We start from the raw sequence: 18444 nt of genomic DNA on the forward strand, positions 1-18444 counted from the left end.
ACCCTCTTTGGGACTTTGATCTTATCAGCAGGCCCTTTCCCAGGCCTCTCTGGTGGCGCTTCAGGAAAACATGCTGAACCTGACTGGTCCTGGCACCTGGCAGTGGGGGAAGGAGGAAGAAGAGAGATTGCTCCTGAAGGAAAAGTGTACTTGGCTTTCTCATTAATGGGTTCCCCTTGGGGAACAGGCAAGCAGCAGATGTATGGGCAATGGCCAACTGATCCATTTGGAGATAGATTCAGGGTGTGGTGTTCCCTGTAAGCCTGGGCAGGCCCTGGGAAACTGGAGCAGAGCTAGATCTCGGCCTGAAATTGGGCAAGCTGCAGAGGAGCTTGAATATGCCGGTTTCAGGTGTGCACGCTCTGCTCCCGGTGGAGATTGGGGTCCGGGGGGCTAGTGTGTCTGTTGCCCAAGCATGCTTCTCAAACCTGGAGCTGTACTGATCATTTTCATTCATGAACACAGTAACTGCCAAGGAGGCTGAGCTCGGCCCTTCAGAATCTGGCTTCAGTGCACCTTATCAGTTCCTTTTCTCAATACTCCTCAATACAAACCATCTATCCCACTCCTGGGTCCAAGCTTACTTCAAGCCTTCACATCTTTGGGCCTTGCCTCATGCCATTCTCTCTTTGTAGAATGCCTTTTCTCCTATCAAGCCACTCCTGGGAAAGCAACCCCCAGTGCCCAGAGGCTGGATACATCTTTCTCTCCTCTCTCCTCCTATGCCCCCATTCATTCTGTTGGTCTCTGGTCTAGCTCTATTATGTTTGCTTTGTGCCTGTCTCCGGTCATACGGATGGGCAGTTCCCTGAGCTTTTTGCTCCTGCACGACCAGCTCCTTCTCATCCTTCGGGTGTCAACTCAGATGTCATCTCCTCAGCTAGGCCTTCCTTGACCACCCTATCTCAAGGTAACCTCCATCCATACACACTCTGTCCCATTACCTGGAGTTAGCGTCTTCATGAAACTTAGCGTCTGAAATTATCTGCACCTATTTGTCAGCCTGGACTATGTCTCTTCCTCTGGAATGTAAGCTCTTGGAGAGCAGAGATCCAGCCGAATCAATTGATCCATGGTTGGTTCCCAATAAATATCTGTTGATTGATTAAATGAAGGTAAGTATGGGGTATTTTTTTGGCACCCCGAGGACCTGGCACAGAGTCTGGCGCAATAAAGGTTGGCTGCGTGGAACATTTGCTAAACGAATGAATGAACCAACGAGCAAACAAACCAAGGGATGCAGCGCTCCGACTGCGGACTGACAGGTTGACTGACAGTTGGGGGACCCCTGGCCAGCACACTGTTGATTGATTGCTGACAGCTGAGTGGCAGCCAACGGACGCGCATCGGGGCTCCTGATTGGCTGGCTGCTGCAGCCCCTTAAAGGGGAAGGGGAGGGGGCCTGAGGCGACCGCTCCGCGTGGGGAGGAGGCGGCACCAAGCGGCGGGAGGCGGCCCAACCGCCAGAAGCTGTGTGAGCAGCAGTCGCCTCGAACCAGCGAACCGACATCTCGCGCAAGGGCCCGGCGCGATGGGCGGGACGCACGCGTCACGTGAGCGTGTTTTGGGCACGTGACCAGCGCGGGGCCAAAGCTGGCCCCCGCCCCCTCCTCTCCTCCCCTCAGCGGGTGTGAGCCGAGCGGCCTCGCCTCACCGCCTAGCGCCCCCCTCAGCCGCCGCCGCCGCCGCCGCCTCCGCCCGCCGGCCATGTCCCCCGGCCGCCGCCGCCGCCGCTCGAGCGCGGCGCTCCCGCGGCCCAGCGCGCAGTGAGCGCGGGGCCCTCTTGCCGCTTGCCCGCCCCGGGGCCCCCTTGTTCTCAGCGCTGCTGCCGCCGCCATGTTGGGTTTAGAGCCGCAGCGGAGCCGCCGCCGCCGCCGCCGGTGAGGGAGGCCGAGAGCGGAGCCCGCCCCGCCCCGGGGCCCAGGGAGCGGGGCCGCCTCGGAACCCGGCCTCTCCTCGCCAGCCGCCCTCCCGGCCCGCCCGCCGTGCGAGCCCCCGAGCGAGCGCCGGGCCGCGGCCGCGCCTTCCGCTCCCGGCCCGAGCGAGCCCGCCGCCCGTTCGTTCCCCCCCGCCGCCGCCGGGCCCGGCCAGAGCCTGCAGCGGAGCCCACGAGACTCAGCGCCATGGCGGAGCAGACCTACTCGTGGTGAGTGCGGGGTTTGGGAGGCCGGGGCGCGGTGCAGGTGGGGGTCGGGGCACCGGCGCTGCCGTGGGGGGGGGGAGGGAAGGAGGAGGAGGAACAGGTGCGCGTTGGGGGGGGGGCGCGGGTTGGGGGTGCACGCCCCCCTCGTCCCCACCAGAGGGGGCGGCTGGCGCTGGTGGAAGGCGGTCAGCGGCCGGGGACCCGGAGTCCAGGACCGGGAATGGAGGCGGCGGCGGCCGCGGCGGATGTCATCTGGTCATGGGCGGAGCAGGTGATGGAGAAGGGGAGCATGACCCCAAAGGTGGGAAGCCCACGGAAGGGAAGTTGAATCCCGTGGGCACCCCGGAACTGACTTGAGGGGGTGGCTCCTGGGCAGGAGGATTGAAAGGGTGGGCAGAGGCGGGCCGTGGCAAGGGTGGGCCACCCGGCTGCGAGGAAGCTGGTGGGAAAAACAGGTGATAAGAGGCTGAACTTGGAAGTTGTGGGAGAGGAGGAGCCGTCTAGCTGGGGTGCTGCTTAGCACCTGGCTGGCGAGTGAAGGGAGAGTTGGTAAGGTGGGCAGAGGCCCGGGTGTGACCGAAGGAAAACCGCGGAAGGAGCGTCTTGGGAACCATGGAGGGGAGACCCTTGTGAAGAGGTTGGAAGGGGATCTTGTTCGGATAACCACGTTCTGGAAAGGAAGTCGTTGGTGGCAGTAAGGCATGAGTAGAATCTTTGTGAGAGTTGGTACTCTTCTTCAGAATTTAAAGTGGCCTGTTGCCCTGGGTCAGGTATGGAGATGGAAGATCTGCAAGTTATGTCCATTTTTACAGGACATCTAAAGTTATTAAATAGCTTGTTAAGGACTGAGAAGTGTATTATGTGATTTATGGAATGAGAACTTACCTATCCTGAGAAGGGAGGGCAGTGTTTGGGGAGAGGGGGGTGAGAGGCCTCCCTTTAGCATGTGGAGGTGGAATATTTGCAGGAGGGGTTGAAGGAATGATGATAGTTTCCTTGAAGGGTGGAAATTGGATAGTGGGGAGGAAGTAATAACCGGAGGGTGAAGAAGGAAGAAATGGGATGGTGGGTGGGGGATGGGAAATCTGGTTGCAATCTAAAGAGATTGAAGATGGTTTTCTCTTTGAAGCAAACGTGGTTTCAGACAGAATTGTACTGCTTTCTCTTGTTAGAAAAGAGCACACCTGAGTGGGAAGAGCATGGCTTTTAGAGTTGGAAGACTTTGTTTGGAAGTCCTGTTCACCACTAACTTGCTTTATAACTGGGCAAGATAATTTCTCCATTCCTTTTCCCTCGTCTATTAAATAGGGAAATTGCCTTTTTCATAGGTTGTAAAGATTAAATGAATAACTTTGCAAAGCACATGGCAAACTGTAAAGTGTTACATTTTATTACATTATAGTTAGGGAAACAGCAAAGAAATGGGTAACACATGAAAATAAAGAATGGATTTAGGTAGAGGGCTTTAACGGAGTGGATGATTGTGGTGGTCCAGGTTATGATAGGTAAGTCAGGAAGTCATTGTATCTTCACATAGGAAAAGAGGATTGGTGATGGAAGATGATAATTCAAAAGGGAACGTAAGTGTTAAAAAAAGATAACAGAGTTTGAAAAAAAAAGTAACACTAAAAGAAGAATTAAAACGTTGGTGAACAGTTGTGACTGCAAGTGTGTTTTTAAAAGCGTTAACTAATTGGATAGTTATGAGCAACAGTGAGCTGTCTCTCCTTAGCAGGTAATATGGAACACAGGATTACAGTTTGAGCTTTCTTAAGGACAGAATTAAGTTCCATAACTAACTTAACTCATCTTGAGCTCTTCACACTAACTGGCCCTGCTGAGAGTCCTGATGGCTGCCCTTCTTTTACTGTGCCATATAGAGACTCTGGATGGTTGAAGGAGTAAACACAGTGGCCAAGAAGTGGGGAAAGTGAGAGTATTTTACTAGATAGTTTGGCCACACACTATCTCTATGTGATGTTGGATGGCTCTGCTATTTGAGGAGGGACTAGTTTGTGAAGTTTGGTAGTTTATAATATTTATCCTACTGAAATACTTCAGTCTCAGCCCCTTTTGCTTTACAGGCAAAGAAGCTCCTTGAAATCAGAATGCTTATTAGCCTCTCACTTTAACAAGTTTTGAGTTGGAGAAAGTTTTTACATCATCTTGAGAGAGGGAGGTGTATGAGGAGAGAGGATTGGGAAACCAACCAGGAAGCTTTCTAGGTTCTGATAGTTACTGTAGGTAATTATCCATGTGGCAATAAGGTACACGTTTAATTCTCACCAGTCCCTGCGGTAGGTGATCATTCTCTGTTTTATGGAGGAGGAAACTTAGGCTCAGGAGGCCAAGTGATTTGTTCAAGATACTTCACCTGTGATGTTTTATTTTGTTTGACAAATTCTGCCATCATTGTTTTTATTCTCGTAATGTAAGTATGGAAAGGTATTCCAAAAGTACATGTGAACTGAGCTTTAGATTATCTCTCATTTTGCAATATCTTTGTCACTGTTCCTTTGGTTCATGTAAATAGGAGGGTTTTTTTTTTTTGTTTTTTTGTTTTTTTAACGGACTTTTACTTCATTCATTTGTATGTAGCCTTGTGGGGAAAATCAACCTTGTGGGGACTACTTTGGCAGTATAAATTTGTCTGAGGATGGAATCAGTGAAGAATGTAGAAAGTGGATGTCAGAAGAATGAAAATAGGTTCCTTAGGATTTTCTTTTTTCTTTTTTCTTTTTAAAGATTTTATTTTTAAGAATCTCTGTACCCAACATGGGTCTTGAACCCACAGCCCTGAGATCAAGAGTCATGAGCTCCACTGAGGAGGTGCCCCAGAATTTTCATATATGTAAATTGTAAAGCAAGATTGGCCATGAGGTGGTAATTGTTGAAGCTTAGTGATGAGTACTTGGAGGTTTATTATTTTATTCTGTATACTTTGACATGTTTACATTTTTTATAATAAAAAGTTAATTAAAAAAAAAATTCTACACATGCTGTTCATGCTGTTTTCTGGTTTCTTGTGTTTGCTTTCTGTGTTGAAAAGCCAGAGTGGGTGTACTGAATTAAGAATATGTAGGTTATGACCTGATGAATGAGGGGGCACAGGTCACCCAGGTAGTTGGGAGGTAGCTCTCTCAGCATCGGAGCTCCCATTTTGGGGAAGTGAAATCCAAGGGGTCGTTTCAGTTGAAGGTGCAGTTTCAGTATAGCCATACAGTGGAAGTACAGTAGTCCCCCGTAATCTGTGGGTTTACATGCCAGGATCCCAGTGGATGCCTGAGATCCAGGGTAGTACTGAACCCTATATATGTTTTTTCTGTATGTACATACCTATAATAAAGTTTGAATTATAAATTAGGCCTCTTAAGAGATTAATAAATAAAACAATTATAACAATATACTGTAATAATAAAGTCATGTGAATTTGGTCTCTTTCAGAGTATGTTACTGTACTGTATTCACCCTTGTGATGATATGAGATGATAAAATGCTAATGTGATGATATGAAGTGGGATGAATGACATAGATACTGTGTTGTAGCATTAGGCTACTGTTGACCTTATTAATACGTGAGGAGGAGAATCATCTGGTTCCAGATTGTGGTTGACCCTGGTAGCTGAAACCATGGGGCCCAGTGAGCCAGGGAAATGGCAGTTCTCTGTCCCAGGTCATGAACAGTAGACACAGAGTAGGGTAGCAAACACCTATTACTTATAAGGTGATTGGTGTGGAGGTCAGTAATTTGAGGGGCTTACCTCTGGTGGTTATTTTTAAAGATGCTGGCGGGGGTGAGGGGGAAGCAAAGCAGGGACTTGTGGTGGGCATCCTAAACTCAAATCCTTATCTAAATGTCCAGATTCTGAGTGTGATTACAGATATCATACTGTAAAATGTCTAGGTAGCAACTCCGAAAAACAAAGTTCTTGTCCTTGAAAGTTGTTTTCCTCATCACACTTCTTCCTAGCAAATTCTATCAAAATCCCATTACCCTACGGTTCACCTGAAATTCCATGTAGCTGAGAAGCATTTTCTGAACATCCCAGCTGAAAGTGATCTCTATTTTTGATACTTGTAGTCTGTCTGCATCTTTCTTTCCTTTACATGTGTGAATACCTAGCTTCTTCATTAGATTGTAAACTCCTTGAGGTTAAGGACACTGTTACACTACCCTTTGTCCTCCCATATACTTAGCACATTGTCTTACCCATAGCTTCTGCTTAGAACAAGCTGATTGAATATGTTAGATTTTCAGGGTGGTTCATCCTTTGTTGAAACAATACTCAGCAAAGTATAAGGGAAAGCTACAGATAGATGAGTGTTTATTATAATCCTAATACTTACAAAAGAGAGCTTTTGGTAACTTAGTTTCCTGGTGTCACAGTGCTATAAGAACGAGTAATGCTATCCTTAATAAAGTTTTAAATAAAAGCTGTTGACAGATGAAATTAAAAATAATTGGTAGTAACACCACAATCTTTATCACGATGTAACCACAAGATTCAGCTTGTATCCTTTTTACTTGTATACTGAGGATGTAAAAGAATGCATGTGAAAACATAAATAGAAGGCGCAAACTAGATTTTTATTAATTTGAGAAAAACACCTTCCTCGATATATATTTATGAGCAGTTGTTTTAGCATGAGTTCTGTGGGAAATAGGAACTTGTCTCTTTTTTTTAGGAACTTCTCTCTTGATGGAGTCAATGTAGTACTTGAATCTAGGTGGTAAAAGTTACCTATATTAGGGTTAATGTTGGTGTAGAGGGAAAAGGAAATAAGTACATGTGACCTTGATCAAGATGAATTTTGTTACCAAAGTAGTATCATAATTATTGTGTGTTTTCTGGGTGCTAGGGCTTTAAAGCATTGCTAAGTAAGGAAACTGAGGCTCAAAGAATTTAAGTAACTTGCCAAATAACATGTAAATGGTAAAAGGGCTGAAAGTCAAGACTGTTTAACATGAAGATTGTGTCACTGAATCTACTTCCATTTCCATGGTCCCTACTGTAAGCCAGCCCATCTTTTGCTTGAGTTCCCTATTGGCCTCCTCACTGGGTCCCCCCGCCCCCAATTCTCCACATGATGGCCATTTTCCTGAGAGGCCTTCTGACAGCTTAATTCAGATGGTGCCTGTCCTCTGCTTAAAACTTTTCAGTGGTCACACTTGGAATAAAATCCAGGTTCTTCAGTGGGCTCTTCATGGTTGCATCTTGTGTGTATCTGAGGGTTGACAGACAATAAACAAACTAAAAGCTGCACAGGGCTAAGAATCTTTCTATTTTGGTACTGTCTCCAGTGCCTGGCTTGTAATGGGTAGCTGGTAAATATTTATTGAACAAATGAATGAGAACACTTCCCCCTGGGCTATGTATCTTAAGATCTACTCTAAGGATTGCATTATATTGAGATAATATTCTGTGGTGGTAATGGGCTTTATCCTGCTAGGTATTTGCAAATAGTGCTACCCCTGAGAATGAGAACACAGATCTCCAGAACTTTATGGAAGTCACTTCTACGCAATTACTGTTGTGTATCGTTGTATCTGTTATATCTGTTCTTTGTATCTTATGGTCTTTGCATCTTATGCAAGTTTTTCAGAGAGAAACTAGTTGAAAATGTGTGTCTAACATTATAGACTTTAGATTTGCTCACTTTTAAAACATGTTTTGCTTGTAGTAAGGTGCTATAATAATGGTTTGGTGATGCATGATTCAGACAGAAATTAACTGAAACTAAGACCAGGAATTTGTACTGAAATAATTTTCCTCAGTGTTTCTTATGAAGCCTGGGGTTGGGGGAGAGGGAAGCTGGAGAGTCTTTAAGCATATCAGTCTATAATTTACCAAGTGGTATTATGAATTAAAATGCCTAATGTCTACGCATTTCTTGTAATAGATTTCTATGTGACCATTTATTTTAGAGATGACGAATGCCATGAATTGAGGTATTATGGAGTTCTGTATAATTATATTTTACTTCAACATTAATAACTTAGTTTTTATCATTCTCACATTTAGTCAGACTATCTCAGGGAAAATCAGGGGATGTCCTGAGAGGAGGGTGTCTAGCCAAGTGCTGTTGGCTACATTTGGCATCTGAACTTTATGTCATGTTGTCCCTGGCACTAGAGCCATCAGTATGACTTGATTTGTTAAGTTCTAGAATATATTTTCTGGACTTTAATGGTTGCTTCTTGGGAGCTAAAGGAAAATATTGGTTTTATTTGTTGTATGTATAAATCAAGAAATTTTTGCAACTTTGCAAGAAGTTTCTGTAATATTTTCCAACCCTCACTTAAAAAGTTAGAGGTACAGTACTCCTCTTCTGTAATTTTAACCTCTTAGGTGTCTAGAGAGGCTCCAGGTGACCAAATTCAGTTTTATAGGGAAAATCTACAGTTAGTCCCCGTGATCCTCACAATGAATTCTTACCTCCCAGATGTTATTAATAGGTCTCACTAGGGCCACAGCTTAAAAGAGACCCACTCATTAGATATAATTAGGCTAGATTGAGTGCCTGTGAAAAGTTAGGTTTGAAAATACTTTTAGGGTATTAGGCCAATGGATATACATTAGCCTAATAGAGACCTAATAGAAAATTCCATTTCTTGGTTTTTGGGTTTCACCATAACTTGGTAAGAAGACTTGATAATCTCTGTTTTGGAGTTCTGGTATTGATAGTGAAGAACCACTAAGGGATGAAAAAAAAAAAGTGTGCCTAAGAAGAGATGTGCTCTACTTGGTTTTTACATGTTTGTGAATTATATTGAATATAAGTGATTGCTCAAAAAGTATTCGATTCTGCTAATGCCACTGATTAAATTTTTGTTTGAAATTGAAATTCTAAAATATGAGGATCTGTAATTCCGTTTTGGTTTCTTTGAATTGGGAAAATTTTTCTTTGAGGGTGATTTCCATTTCTGATGAACTGTGATCTTGTCTTAGTCCCAGTATTGTATTCTGTACAGTGGTTATGCCTGTGCTACTCCAAAGAGTTGTTGCAAGGATTCAGTGAGATAATGTATGTGCAAATGCTTTGTAAATTGCTGAGTGAACTGTAAAAGCAAGATATTTGTGCTCTACATTGTTAGATCCAGACGGGTTCCAGATACAGAGTTCCTCACTACAGAAGTGATTTTTCTCATTTCATAATATAACCAGCATTTAAACTTCGAGATGTCCAGTCTGGTGAGAATTCTTTTGAGAAATCCAAATAATGCCATATAAAAAGAAAGAGAATAGTTTGCAAATTGTCATTGATTAATATTGTTGCCTTTGAAATGTGCTATAAGGCCATCTTTTAGTCACATTTCATAGTCCAAAAATAAAGAAGAAAAATCGTGAATCGAATAAAGGCTGAGTTTTTTCATAAAAGTTTTATTTGATCTTTGGAATGCAGTTTCCTGCATCATATACTGAAATGAGGGAAGAGAACAGTGGTGTGGATAATCCTAGTCTTTTCCTGGTTTTCTTTGAAATGCACAGGATACTCATACCCTAAAATGCCCAAGGAGGGGCTGTTAGCAGTTTCTTATCTGTTTCCCTACTCCACACCACGTCTGCCAGGCACACCCACTTCCCCTCATCTGAGGGCCTCAGACTTTGGCTTCGCTCTGGACCTAAAAAGGACATGTACAGCAAAGTTTTAATTTTTTCTTCAACTTGGTTATACGGACATTTTGACTTAAGTACAGTGCTTGACTTTGTTGTTTCCTTGTCTTAATTTTTGCCTGTGTTGTCTAACTTTACTTTCCAAACTTGTAAATCTTTGGGCTTTGCCTGACAGCCTTAACTTTTAAACCGTTGACTGTATGCTCCGCTGACTTTATAAACTCCCCGAAATTTACATTCGTTTCTCAAAAATGCTTGCACAAATACTGTTAGAGGTAAAAGTTAGTTTTAGGGTCACATAGGGTGGCTCAGTTGGTTAAGTGTCTCCCTTTGGCTCAGGTCATGGTCTTGGGGTTCTGGGATTGAGCCCCGTGTTTGGCTCTCTGCTCATCAGGGAGTCTGCTTCTCCCTCTCTCTTCGCCTCTGTGCGTGCTCTCGCACACTCGCAAATAAAATCTTAAAAAAAAGTTAGTTTTAGAGATTGAGTTCTCTTAACTCTGCATTGATTAGTGCAAGCACCAGTACCTTAAAAATATTTTCAAACATAACTTTCATAGAAACTCAAGTCTAGTCTTGTTACAGAAATGCCACTTGGGGCCAGCTAGTGAGAGTTAAAGATTTGAGATGGGGTCAGTTAACCACGAGGGAGAGAGTAGCTCCGAGGCCAGAATGGAAGCCTGGAAGTTGAGGCTTGGGAAACTCAACAACTGAGAAATGGGAGGGAGAAGAGGTGTCAAAGGAAGCTCCATCAGAAGTAGGATAATTAGCAAAGCTCAGTGGCGATGAAAGAAAAGGCACAGAGAATTTTGGGGGGGCAAGAGTGTCAAAGGCAACCCGGTTCAAAGAGAATGAAGAAAAAACAGGCTGTTGAATTTGCGAAGGAAGTCATTAATGAAAGTGCACTAATAAAGATCAGAGTAGTGACGGTGAAAGGCAAATTAGGTCAGGGTAATGAAGAAATAAAGGCATCCTTTGGATACTGGCCGTTTGTTTCCAAGATAAGATGAGAAAGACAGAAGGAAAGAAGGTAGGATGCTTGATATACACAGGGCCATAGTCTTCTGGTTTTATTTTAATTTTTTTTGATAAGGGGAAAATTGTATATTTAAAGGTAGAGAGAAGGAGAAATTGATCTTGGAAAGACTTTTTCTTTTTTTAACTGGTTTAAATTTAGAGATTTTTGTTTATTTTAATCATGGATTTCAGATAGGAGTTTTGAAGGGAACTTAATGGGGAATGAACACTTGATGTGTATACATTTAGTCTTTGCTTCTTTCGGTCTTTACATTGCCACTAGTTCAGATTATATTGCTTTTGAAGGTCTTGTTTTCTGTTTTGTGTTTTGTTTGTTTTTAATTGTATTGGTATAAAATCCAACCTCGATGACCTGACTTTCAAAACAATCTTGCCTTGTAACCCTACTTCCCTGTATTTTCTTTAAAATGCTTGTTATTTCTGCCAAACTGGGTTACTAACTGTTTCCCCTTTTATTTAAGCTGACTCCTATACCTGGTTGGCCTTTCTCCCAAGTCTCTAAATATGTAAGTCCTACGTGTGTTTCAAGGTACAGCTGAAATGCTGTCCTCTTGTTACAGAACCTTCTGATTGGCCCAGGAGAAATAGTCTTCCGATGCCTGTAGTTCTTTATCTGATTCTGTCATGTGGCAGCACTTTTATGATTTTTCTGACTTCGTATTGAATATATTTACGTGGCTATCTTCCCACCTTGCATGAATTCTGTAAGGACAGGATCAAAATAATTAATTTCATGATGTAAGGGCCTACACATAGTAGAGGCTGAGATTTTCTTTTTGTAAGGATTGAGTATTTTAGAGGTGAAATTTGCCAGGTGCTGGATTTTAGAATAGAATGTCACTTTAAAAATATAATGACAGAGCACACAGAAGAGGGAATACTTACCTAACATCTCATGGCTCTTGGAAGAAAATACAAAAGTAAAATTGTTACTGTTAAGTTGGATCAAGGGTTGTGGCCAGATTTGCCTAACTTGCTAATATCCATACACCTTGAGAAGGGAAAGTTGCTCAGGCCCTGAACCGAACACCTAAGGGAGACATTTACAGAGGACCACAGGCTCTTTAGAGTCATCATCTTCATTTATCTCATCTTCTTCAACCTGACCACAGACCAACTGCTACCCGTTAATTTATACTTTATCTCCCAAACAGGCACTTTGTGACGTATATTATTTTTTTTAAAGGGGAAAAAGTTTTGCCTTTTTTGGCGGCGGGGGGGGGGGGGATCAGCAAGGAACAAGTTTCAATCACCTGCTCAAATGAAATATTTTGCAGGAAACTTCCTTTGAGGTGTGAGAAGCAATAAGCTATATGGAAAATACCTTCTGAGCGATGTAACATTTTCTGTCTTCTGTTTCAGAAATTCATATTCCTTGTACTTAAGCTTTTGTTTAAAGAGCTAAAAAAAATTTTAAAATAGAAACTTATTTTGCCTTCATTTTTTCCCTATTTCTAAGTCTGTTTTCTCTTTCAACTCATTTCTTTTCTTTTGTTTAGTAATTATAATTCAGAAAGGGCAATTTAAAAAAATCTCTTGGCCCGGTGTGTGCATATTTTAAATTGCATAGATACAGCAGTACCTCCATCTTAGGTCAGAATTAAATCACCGTCATTTGAATAGACGTAAACCAGAAGTTTGGGGGATTAGAAGTTTGTTTTTGTTTTGTACCTTCATATGCTGTGCAATGGTGAAAATAACCTACAGACCTAAGGGTGATATATCAGGCTGTTATTCATGGATAGCAAAGGTTCTAAGAGCCAACGCCAAATTATCAACCAACGTGGAACAAAAGGGAATAACAAGTAGAAGCAGGAGAGAACAGTGAATAGCAGATGTGATTGGACAGTAGAAACAAAGTGAGGGTTAGAGACTTAAGCATCAGGAAGCTCAAATAATGAGACCAACTGGAAAAGATAGCCAGCTACTAGAATAGGAAAACTCAATGAGAGTCATCATGTGGCAGAGGTGCAAATGGCCCCATACAGCTCTGCAGATCTAGCTTTGTGCTTCAGTGTAGACTTACAAGTTGATAATGAGTCACCATGTGGTGATGAGGCAGTCTTAGCCAGTCCCGTAGTAGCTATCGAGAGCTTCGGCTTGGGTGTCACAGCTGGAGACCTTGGAGACATTCTTAATCATCATCAAACAAGTCAGTAAGTCCTGTTGATTTTATACATAATAAAGAAAAAATTAGTCTCTTCTTCACTGTTTCTGGTTGACCCTTCTTTTTGTTCCCTTAGTACACCATACTTATCTCTTTCAGTTGTTTGTTTCTTTGTAAAGTATTGAGGACATGACTACATTTTGTGTCTTTATTCTTAGTGGTTTGGCACATAGTTTATTTAAATAAGTATTATTCTAGGGCGCCTGGGTGGCTCAGTGGGTTAAGCATCTGACTCTTGATTTTGGCTCAGGTTATGATCTCAGGGTTGTGTGATTGAGCCCTATGTCAGGCCCTGTGCTGTGTGGAGCCTGCTTAAGATTCTCCCTCTCCCTCTGCCCCTCTTACCCCCCCCCAAGATTTTTTTTAATTTTTAAATTTTTTAAAGATTTATTTATCTGATAGCGCACAGGCAGAGGGAGAGGGAGAAGCCAACTCTCCGCTGAGCAGGGAGCCCCGTGTGGGTCTCGATTGATCCTACAACCCTGGGATCATGACCTGAGCTGAAGGCAGATGCTTAACCAGCTGAGTCACCCAGGTGTCCTTCCCCCAGTTTTTTAAAAAAATAAATATTCTGTATTTGATTTTTTAAAATAACCCTTAAAAAAGTAAAATTAGTAAGATGGAAAAGTATGTTGCTTTCAACTCTCAGCTTAAGAGCTCAAAGGGACAAGTATCAAACATCATTTGAGGTCTATAGCTCACTCTTTTACTCTAAGTAATTGAAAGTATCATTGCTCAGGATGTTAGGCGAGATCTACCTTGATCATCACTGTTTATGGAACCTCTTCAAAATACAGTGGGAGTATTGGTTACTGTATTGGTTAGCTACTGCTACCTTAATACTGCATAACAAATTATCCCCACACGCAGTGGCTTAAAATAGCAATCTGCAGGTTGGCTGGGCAACTTTGCTTCTTGTTTCAGAGCTGTATGTCAGCTGAGTGGCTCTGCTTCATGTGTGTTTATTTTGGGGCCTAGACTGAATGGGCAGCAGCACCCGGGGGGATTTCTTCTCATGACAGTGGCAGAAGCATGGGAGGGCAGGTGGAAACTACAAGACTTCTTGAGGCTCACACTCAGAACTGGCACACTCACATTTCTGTTTCATTCTTTCAACCAAAGCAACCAAAGCAAGTCATATGGTGGAAACCAAAGACAAGGAGCCACAAAACTAAACCTTGCCCGTTTGTGTGAGTAGCTACAAATCACAGGGCTAAGGAGTAGATTCCGGGAGGAGTGAGGAATTAGGACCGGTAATGCAGTCAACCACAGGTGAAGTTCCCTCTTTGCTTTCATCTGAACAGTTGTCACATTTTCTTTCTGTTCTAAAATGAAGTCTATCATATAGTCAGATTTCATATAGGTCCCTTTCTCTAGGTTTTCACTCCAATGTTTTTTATTTTATTTTTATTTTTTGTTAATGTTTTCTATTAAAAAAAATTTTTTTGAGGTATAAGTCACGTACCATACAATTCACTCATTTAAAGTGTACACTCTAGTGGTTTTTAAGTACATTCACAGTTATGGAACCATTGCCACAATCACTTTTAGAACATTTTTTGTCATCTCAAAAGAAACTCTGTACCCATTAGCAATTACTCTCTTTTCCCCCCTTCTCTCCAGCCCTTGGCAGCCACTGATGTACTTTTGGTGTCTATGTATTCGCCTATTTCAGATAAATGGAATAATACAGTATGTGGTCTTTTGACTTCTTTCACTCAGCATACTGTCTTCAGGGTTCATCTGTGTGGCATGATTAGTGCTTCATTCCTTTCCATTGCCAAATACATTCTGTTCTACGGATATACCACATTCTCCTTATCCGTTCTTAGGTGATGGTTGTTTTCTTTTTTTCTCTTTTTTTTCTTTTTTCTTTTCTTTTTCTTTTTTTTTTTTTTTTTTTGGCTATTATGGATAATGCTGCTATGAGCATTCATGTAAAAGCGTTTGTGCAGATGTATGTATGTTTACATTTGGGTAAATACCTAGGAGTGGAATTGCTGGCTCATAGGGTTTCTCTGTGTTTAACATTTTGAGGAACTGCCAAATTATTGTCCAAAACAGCTGTACCATTTTACATTCCCATCTGCAATGTGTGAGGGTTCTAATTTCTTCACCTCCTCACCAACACTTGTCATTGTTCATGTTTTTTATTACAGCCAGTCTAATGAGAGTGAAGTGGTTTTTATTTATGTAATGTTTATATTGAAGGGTTTATAGAGGATGAAAGCAGTGGTTTAAAAATATTAAATCTGTTTGTAAAATAAGAAAATAAAAAATAAAATGTTAAATCTGTTTGCACTTAACAGTGTAGTACCAAAGTCACACCTCAGTTTTAGTTACCTAAAAAATTAAGGAAAAAAAAATCTTTCGTCTCGCAGATTTTTCTTCAGGCTACTCCTTATTTATTTTACATGCTAGAGTCATTTAGGAAGAAATTAACCTCAGATGATTGTTAGACGAGTTCTTTATTTTGGGTAAGCGAATGCCCAGGTTACTCTGGCAGCTTGCTGCGTCATCAGTAGTCTTGGGACTGTGACTGGTTTAATGACTGAAGTTGTTGGGTTTTTTTGGGGGGGAGGGGAGGGGAGTCCTCCATATCTGTTCTTTGCCAGGAAGATAATCACTAGAGGAGTTAGTTGTAAAATATGACCTTTTTGGGGTTAGCACTGTCCAATAGAAATATAACATGAAGCACATATGTAATGTAAAGTATTCTAGTAGCCACATTAAAAAGTAAAAAGAAAGACATGACATTAATTTTAATAATAATTTAACCCAATGTATCAGAAATATTTATATCATTGATTATATGTAATCAATAAAAAATTAAGGTATTTTACATTTTTTAGTACAAAGTCTTCTCAGTTCAGACTAGCCACATTTCAAAAGCTCAATAGCTACATGTGGCTAGCAGCTGCTATATTGAACAACACCATCATGGAGGTCTAAGAGCTTATGATCTGAATTTCTCCTCACAAATATAATGATCTGTATCTTTAGGAAAAACAGATAAGTGCTTGATCAGCCTGTATTTCTGTTTCTTCAATTTTATATTGTTACTGCCTTTTTTCATCGTTTTTTTTAAACATGGAAGAGGGTCTTCAGAGGGGTACAGAGACAAGCTCCTTATAGCTCAGATTTAGTTAGCAGGAGGAAGAAAAAAATTGGTCTCCCTCATTATTAAGGATGCACCATGTTCTATAGTTCTTAGCAAATAAAGGAACCACTATTTGGTCCTTGTTCTAGTTGTTCTTACATACTCAGAGTCTCCTTTGGCCTGTTCTTTATCAGTTATATAGCACTTGTACTGTTTGACCACATAGTTCACTTGGTTAGACAAAATAAGGCTGTAGATTTGATCTCTGTAATTAATGACTGACTTTATGCCTGCTGGGGCTTCACTATAGTAACTAAGTCAGAATAAACAGGTTTCTCTGTTCCATGAGTTTACACTGTTGTTAGAGACTGCTGGCATTTGTGGGGTCCAATACCAGCAAATGTAAATAAAACAACTTCAAGAGGAGATTTCAGAATGGGCCATTCATTGTATAGACGGTGTGTCCTGTCAATCATTTGATTATTAGAGGGACTGAATTTGGTCAAGTGTCTGAATTTGGTCAAGTGTCTTAATACTTGAGTTCCTTCACCTGTAGCTTATATTTTCTAGTTTTCCTCAGTGCCCACCACTTTCTTTTGCTGTGCCCCGAATCTCTACATCATTAGTTTATATGCTTTACCTAGCCCCTGCAGGCAGTTGAGTGGTGACCCCCTGATGTCTATGATCAGTTCTAGGTCATTGCCACAAAGGTGGGTTAGGGATAAGGAGATAGCTGATCAGTGCCCCAGTGACAGTGGATTTAAAAAAAAAAAAGACTTTATCTTAAGAGCACCTGCATCGTTAGACACAAATAGTTTCACCATACTTGACCATTGCATTAAGTATTGTTGACTATTGGATGTCTTAATGTTCTAACAAATGTTCCATTGGCCATGGTTCTGGTTTATCTGAGCATTGACATGCAGTTATTCTAAATGGAATTCACTTGCTTTACGATTGTGGTCTATAAATGGTATTGTGACTGAGAGAACAAGGGTCGCTACCTAATTGACATGATATATCCTATTGCACTCATTTTTGAACCCAGTCCTGGTATTTGTGATAGTGTGAGCCCAGGGCCCATTTGTTGGGTTCATGGATTTAAATTTGAAGATCATGTGAAGTCCTTATGAGTTGTAGGTCCTTAGTGCCCAGTTGTGGAATTAAAGAATACCATGAGTGGTACTCTATTTTTGGTTAACAGTTTACTGGGTGGCTGTGTCAAGGTTTTTTATATACATTATGATTTTGATAATTTCCAAATACTTAGTTTGACACTTGTTCATTAACTTCATTTTTGAAATGTGCTCGAAAGCTTTAGCCTTAAGAGAAAAATGTTTTTTAGTTTAGAATTTGAAATGCTTTGATTTATTGGTATTATAAAATATTCATTTAACAATTATTTTACTTGTTCTCAACTGAGTGCACAGCCTGCAGTGACTAAGCTCCAAGTTGGTTGGCCCAGTGGGGACAGAATTGGAAGCCTTACTTCTTTGGTCCTGTGCACTAAACAATTCCACTCTTTTGGTGATAAAACCTAATTTAGACTTCTTCTGGTGGCCGAAAAAAAAAAAAAAACCCAAAAAAACCCAAAAAACCCAAGACCTGACATGAAGTTCTTTTTATTATCTATTTATCCTTCTTAGTGTGACTCTTCACTTAGTTGCAGAAATATTTGAGTTTGATTATGGTGTACTGCTTGATGTTAGAGTATGTTACATAATCTTAATACATGTTCGGTGTTGCCCTTCTAAAAGAAAAAAAAATTGGGATTCTCTGGCTGTAAGAGTATCAGATAAGAGATTATAGAACTCTAATACATATATTATTGGTTCAGTTTTGGAAAAGGCAGTTGAACAGATAAAAAAACCACTTATTCCTCTGCCAATTCTTCATTAAATATGTTGCATATTTTTAAGATCTTTTTTTTTTTTTTTTAAGATTTTATTTATTTGTCAGAGAATGAGAGAGAGAGCACAAGTAGGGGGAGCAGCAGGCAGAGGGAGAAGCAGGCTCCCTGCTGAGCAAGGAGCCCGATGCAGGACTCAATTCCAGGACCCTCGGATCATGACCTGAGCCGAAGGCAGATGCTTCACTGACTGAACCACCCAGGTGTTCCTTTTGCAGGTCTTAAAAAAATGCATATGCTTGTGACTGTTGTTTAATTACAAGTTCATGAAAAATCAGAAATCTCAAGTAATAAAATTATCGTTACCTAAAATTTAACTTACCTAGAAAATTCGTGGCAACATTTCATGCAGCTCTTCTGGGTTATTATAGGAATTATAAATCATTTTTTACAGAGAAATAGGAATAGGTTCATACTGTATTTTCCTTCTTATGTCATATTTAATATCTACAGAAGAATATATGTTCTGTGTAT

The 18444-nt window shown here is 41.5% G+C and overlaps 1 protein-coding gene across 1 annotated transcript in view; it reads left to right on the forward strand.

Moving 5' to 3' along the window:
* The first annotated feature begins 1698 nt into the window (after nt 1-1698).
* The window catches only part of SPPL3 (signal peptide peptidase like 3), a 140564-nt gene continuing 123818 nt past the window's right edge, over nt 1699-18444 (forward strand). Inside the window, exon 1 of the mRNA XM_026515024.4 lies at nt 1699-2146. Within this exon, the coding sequence (XP_026370809.1) occupies nt 2124-2146 (23 nt within the window). The 5' untranslated portion in view covers nt 1699-2123. The remainder of the gene's footprint in view (nt 2147-18444) is intronic.

Source organism: Ursus arctos, unplaced genomic scaffold (genome assembly GCF_023065955.2).
Source record: "Ursus arctos isolate Adak ecotype North America unplaced genomic scaffold, UrsArc2.0 scaffold_34, whole genome shotgun sequence".
Classification (NCBI taxonomy): Eukaryota; Metazoa; Chordata; class Mammalia; order Carnivora; family Ursidae; genus Ursus; species Ursus arctos.